This window comes from Leptonychotes weddellii, chromosome 6 (assembly GCF_054177405.1).
Source record: "Leptonychotes weddellii isolate Sample4059 chromosome 6, ASM5417740v2, whole genome shotgun sequence".
Taxonomy (NCBI): domain Eukaryota; kingdom Metazoa; phylum Chordata; class Mammalia; order Carnivora; family Phocidae; genus Leptonychotes; species Leptonychotes weddellii.
The window spans coordinates 129,872,279-129,878,514 of NC_138374.1; the positions used below are offsets into that span (position 1 = coordinate 129,872,279).

Genomic DNA, 6,236 nt, shown 5'->3' on the forward strand with positions numbered 1-6,236 from the left:
AGTCTGCTTCTCCTCTCCTTCTGCCCCTCCCCACCGCTTGTGCTCTCTCCCTCACATGCTCTCTATCTCTCTCTCAAGTAAATAAAAAAAATCTTTAAAAAAATCCTAGGACACACCTGTGTTGAGGGAGCAAACCATAAACATCATGGTTAAATCGAGTGTTTAATTTATTCTCTGCCCATCTGTTGATTAAGAATGTAGGATAAAATTTGTTGAGGACAGCATTAAAACGAGTGAAGAGAACAGTGTCCGTGGGCATTCCATTATCCCAGACCTGGTTCCAAATCCATGCACCCCGCCTTGTGCTGAGAAACACCTAGGAGAGAATGCAAGTAAATGAAAAATAGATGCCTCACAATGTAAGACTTTCTTTTCCCAGTTTTTCAGATATCTCTCATTTGGCTCATGAGAAATGGACAAGAACTATCTTGCCTTGTTCTCAAAGACAGATAGACAAACAGATCCGGGCACACACACTCATACAAAGGGACACATCTGACTGGTTTCCTACAGTCCCAGAGAGCTCCCCATGCCTTCCTCCGGATCTCACTCTCTATCCTTCCTGTGCTGTCTCCAAAGCAGTGTTTGATGCCTGCCATCTCTTATATTGCAAATTCTGGGCAAGCACAGTGATGCAAGGAGACTAGCGATCAACAAATTCCCACACACCATCCATCTGCTAATTATTAGATATTACAGAATTTAGAATACTTAGTTAATAAGTATCCCTTGAAATATAAGTATGGAAGGAATCAGAGTTGGAAGATGTATCACATGTAATGTCAGTGAAAAATAAAGGGATTTAAAGTGGGTTTCTGATAGAGTTCATATTTGTAACTGGTGGCTGAGATGGTGAAGTCTACATGCTCTGGTAAAAATAAACCATATGGCAGTCACTAAAGTTTGAAATGTTTATTTTTATTCCATTCTCATTTTTTAACTGTATTTCCAAGATGTCTACCAAGAAAGCAAGTGTGAGGAGGTAATTAACAATCAGGATTGAAGCAGCGTATGGGTACACCTGACATATTTCATGCCATGTTAACATCTGAGAGGGCAGTGGGCAAGGTGCATCTCGGGAAAGAGAATTGTAGGAACCAAACCTGTGAAGCTACATGACTGAGCTCAACTGCCAAATCAGCTCCAGAATTCCCAATGCCGACCACGATGATTTTCTTCCCCCGAAATTTCTCTGGACTCTTGTAATCCCAGCTGTGAATATATTGACCTTTGAATCTCTTGATTCCTGTGGGCAAGAAAGTATTGCTCAAGCCTTGGTCATTATTTCATATTATTTTTTAAAGCTTATTATTGAACTCAAAGTCCATCCTATTTGAACTTCTGCTTTGTTGTTCTGTAAATGCTGGGCTATGGACTGTGTCTGCCCATCATCAGACAGAAGAAATCCTCATACAATTTTGTTCTAGACCCTAAGTTGCATGTTTACATTCAGACATCTAATTTCTGCCTCCTTTTTACTTACCTCTAACCCTGCCAAACCTTCAAAGAAGAGTTTGGCTCCTATTTAAGTAGTACATCTTCCTTATTCTTCATCCTTGTTATTAATAACTACTGCTTGGACCCACTTTCCTGTCTTGCTTTTCCAACCCAAGCTTCATTCTTGTCCAGATGTTTTCATCTCTTCCTGGGCCCAGTACACCCTTCCCACCAGCACTTTTCACCCTGCTTTCCTACTGGGGACAAAAGCTCCAACGTCATCCACCAGGATCTGAAGCTAAGAGAATGTAGGAACTTTGTATTTTTGCCTAAAAATTTGCTCTGGCTTAAAGCAGAAACCTCATATGGCAAAGCCATAGAAGCTGGTTAATTTTGCAGCATTTCACGTTTTAAACAACACTGAGGTCTGCACGTATGGGCTTCATTTTCTCCTCTGGTGATGGTTGACAGCCCTAGTCAGTCCTTGCCCTGTTCCTTTCTCCCTACAGAATCTGATCCCAAACTCCAGCTTTCTTTTGGAAACAGTTCTTCGATCCTCCCCTAGTAAACTCCTGGCATGGATCTATTGTTCCCAAACTCCATCTTTGCAAGTTTGATAGTCCATCAAATTTCTCACTGTGGCTGTTTCAGTATTTTCCCCTCCCCTTGGTCCCACTGCATTTTATCTCATTTCCTGAAGACAACTTTTTTCTCATTTTTACAAAACAACAAAATCTTTTTTTTTTTTAAGATTTTATTTATTTATCTGAGACAGAGAGAATGAGAGAGACAGAGAGCACATGAGAGGGGGGAGGGTCAGAGGGAGAAGCAGGCTCCCCGCCGAGCAGGGAGCCCGATGCGGGACTCGATCCCGGGACTCCAGGATCATGACCTGAGCCAAAGGCAGTCGCTTAACCAACTGAGCCACCCAGGCGCCCACAAAACAACAAAATCTTAAGTGAGTGTCTCAACACCTAAAAGTTACTTTGTGTTCATCCATCTGTCCTCTGTCTCCTTTCCCCAGGAGGAAATATTTCTCTTCTATTCCAAAATGAACACTTTGCCCTGTGGGTCAAAATGCGAGGGGGTTTTGAGGTCAAACAAACATAGGCACAAATCTCAGCTTTTTCTCTACTAGTGACATTTGCAATGTGTAAAATGGAAATGGTTTCACTTAGCTCATAGGAATGGTATAAGGATCCCTTAACACATTCTTATATAGTACTCAAGAAATAGGTTTAATGTTCTTCCTTAAGTATCTTTAATCTCAGCCCACCCTCCCTCATTTTTAATGAGCATCTGTTCAACCTTGTTACCTTGTGGCCTCCTCAATCTTCCTCCCTCATACAGGTAGAATCAGCTCTTCCTGCAGTCTTGCCTGTCTCCAGAAATGGCAACTCAATTGCTGGGACCAACAACATGAGAGTTATCCTCGACATCTCTCGATTACATCTCACATCTGGTCCATCTGCAAATTCCATCATCTCTATGTTCGCACTATACTCGGGATCCGAGCACTTCATTATATCTCCACTGTCACCCCCTGGTCCAACCTACCATCATTTCTCACCTGAACTCGTGCAAGAGCTTCCTCCCTGGTCTCCTCACTTCTACCCTTACCACCTTGTTCCCTGACTATTCTGAACGCTGCCGCCAAAGAGATTAGAGCATCCCTCTCCTCTGCTTGAAACCTCCTAACAGCTCTTACCTCACTCAAAGTCAAAGCCAGAGTGAAAACAATGGCTCACTGTTCACTCTCTGACATCATCTCCTTCCTACCCCTTCCACTCCCACCCCACAGGACCCGTGAGTCACACTCCCACCTTGAGGCCTTTGCACTTGCTCTTCCTTCTGCACAGTGCGCTTTCTCCCTATAGCTGCCTCACTTCCTCAATTCCTTTGGGCATTTGCTCAAATGTCCCTTTCTCATGGAAACCTTACCTGGCCACTTTATCTGATCTTGCATCACAACCCCCATTCCTAAAAGCTCTCCCCTTTTCCACAGTCATCGTCTCCCACATATTTATCCCATTTTTGTCTGTGTCCATCTACTGCATGCACACTCCTCAGGGACAGAGGTTTTGCCTGTTTTGTTCTCTGCTGAGCCTCTGGACAATTGGTGCTGGATAGGTATTTCTTGACTGAATGTTGAATGAATGAATACAGGAATATTTAAATTTCTAACTAACGAACCAACTAATAGATTTCTCTTGACCAATTTTAACCTTCTCTATCTTCTCATACACTGGGAAACAGACACTCATAGCAATGGAAGTGGAGGAAGTCTAGAATTTCCTGAGAACTCCAAAGGACTCTCAAGTTCAGCACTTTTTGAGAAGACTGGGTGTATATCCTGTTCCCTAGAGATAAACAGGGAGATGTTTTGCAGGTAGACCATTCCCACACCATTTCTTATATGCAAGGTGCTTAAGCTTCCAGATAGTAAACAATAGCATAGCAGTAGCTTCTAAGATATGTACATGGCTATTTATAGTCATCATGCTATGCATATACGTATACATTCAGGAATAAAGCTAAATCTTAATATATTTTCTGTCCCTTTGATCCTACTATTTACTTGAAACTATTTTTTTTTTAAAGATTTTATCTATCTATTTGACAGACAGACACAGCAAGAGACGGAACACAAGCAGGAACAGAGGGAGAGGGAGAAGCAGGCTTCCCGAGGAGCAGGGAGCCCGATGTGGGGCTCGATCCCAGGACCATGGGATCATGACCCGAGCCGAAGGCAGACGCTTAATGACTGAGCCACCCAGTGCCCCTTGAAACTATTTTTTTTAAGTTTTCATTTATTTATTTAAGCAATCTCTACACCCATTGTGGGGCTCAAAATCATGACCCCGAGATCAAGAGTCCCATGCTCTTCGAACTGAGCCAGCCAGGCATTCCGTATTTACTCCAAACTATTACCAACACAAAACAACTCCCACATTTTTGCTTTCCAGTTGTGGAAAAATGTAGCACTTTTCTCTTAAAATAGCCTAGAACTTGTGGTGATAGGATATTAGTAATTTTAATTTTATAACATTATGTATTATTTGAATGGACCCTGAAAGAATATGCATCCCTGTCCCAGAGTTTTGGGCCTCAATGAGTAAGGTTGGTTATAACTACTTTCCTTTGGGGTTTCCTGAAAGAGTTTCTTTGAAGCTGGTTTCCCTACCAAGGCTTTTTAAAGTAGAGATGGAGGTCAGAGTGTCTCCAGCTGCAGTCCTAAATGTAGTTGGTGATGAGCCAACACCCGGTGCATATAGTCTGGTGTTTCAACCAATCCATCAGACTTTTTCCTGAAGGAAGCGAGGAGGGAAGGTCCTGCTGACTTTACCGGAGATGCTCGTAGAGCTAACCTCCCCGCCTGAATGGGTGTGCCTTCCTGCCCCTCACGCTGGCCTGGCTCTTGACTCCACCAAGAGGCTCTGCACTTGCTGAGAGTTTCCTGCCTCACTTACCAGAAACCGGATATATTTCGTTAGGTGAAAGTGTTGCACGTACATCCTGAGGTACTCCATGATTCTGGAATTGTGCAAGTAGTTGGGGAAGTGATCGGGGAACGGGTAATCACTGTAGGTTGTCATCTCCTTCGAAGTTTTGCTGGTGGCAGATTCATAGATGCTTGGCCTGCCACTCTTGGCCTTCTCCTACCAAGAAAAATAAGGACACTCCCTGTCTTTTAGAATACAAGAGTAACACTTAAAAAAATCAATTCCTTTGTTTGTCAAATTATGAGGCTCCTGGGATGAATTCCTTCAAAGAAAGTAAGGTTGCTTTTCCAGTACCTTCACTAAGAGATAAGATACCTTGTCGTAAATGGTTTAAAAGAGCAAATAATAGGGGCGCCTGGGTGGCTCAGTCGTTAAGCGTCTGCCTTCAGCTCATGTCATGATCCCAGAGTCCTGGGATCGAGTCCTGAATCGAGCTCCCTGCTCAGCGGGGGTCTGCTTCTCCCTCTCCCACTCCCCCTGCTTGTGTTCCTTCTCTCACTGTGTCTCTCTCTGTCAAATAAATAAATAAAATCTTTAAAAAAAAAAGATTGGGATTCAAAGTACAGGTATAGGCACTAATAAAAATAATACTTATTATGCTAGTAGTTGAGGATAAGTTACTGCTGGAGTCTTTGCATTCCTATTTCCCAGATATGGAAAAGCTGCCATCACACATATGGAAGCATAGTCTATTCAAACTTACCTCGTATCTCCACAGTCCTCCAATATCATCACTTCCTTCAAAACAGGTGGGCTCCAGTCCCTCCTCCAGACAGGTCTTAATGGCACCCAATCCACTGACTCCAGCGCCAATCACCGCAATTCTTTTTCCTGGCATTGCGTCTTGTATCAGGGTATTTATTAGTAGAACATCGGATTTTTCTTGTCATGTACTTTTTTTCTATAATGAAAGATCATTATAGAAAATTGCTAGCTAATGCATTTAAGAAATGTCCTACTCAAAGTTGTTATCCAATTCAAAGGCTCTCTGAGTGACAGAAAACCCTACCTCACACCATACTTTCTCTTTTTCAAGTACAAAGTAGACTGCTTTAAAAAAAAGAAAAAAGATTTGACTCCTAAAGTTACACACACACACACACACCTCTCCATACACAGATTTTGCCCAAACTGACTTTTAATTCCTTCTGCTACTACTATCCACTTGCTGAAACACTCATGTTGGGTACTTCTGCACAGTTTACTCTTGATTTAGGCCAGAGAATCCCTACTTTTGCCCTGTGATAGGATTTGAAGTGGGAATGGGGATTGGGGGGAAGAAAACTCCAACAGAGC

General features: G+C 42.7%; 1 protein-coding gene across 1 annotated transcript in view; it reads right to left on the reverse strand.

Annotated features, from left to right (window-relative positions):
• Positions 1 to 5,778, reverse strand: part of LOC102731808 (flavin-containing monooxygenase 5-like) — an 11,049-nt gene extending 5,271 nt beyond the window's left edge. Inside the window, 5 exon segments of the mRNA XM_081823214.1 lie at positions 117 to 316; positions 1,104 to 1,246; positions 1,696 to 1,735; positions 4,866 to 5,096; positions 5,644 to 5,778. Coding sequence (XP_081679340.1) covers positions 117 to 316; positions 1,104 to 1,246; positions 1,696 to 1,735; positions 4,866 to 5,096; positions 5,644 to 5,778 — 749 coding nt within the window.
• Between the last annotated feature and the right edge of the window lie 458 nt (positions 5,779 to 6,236).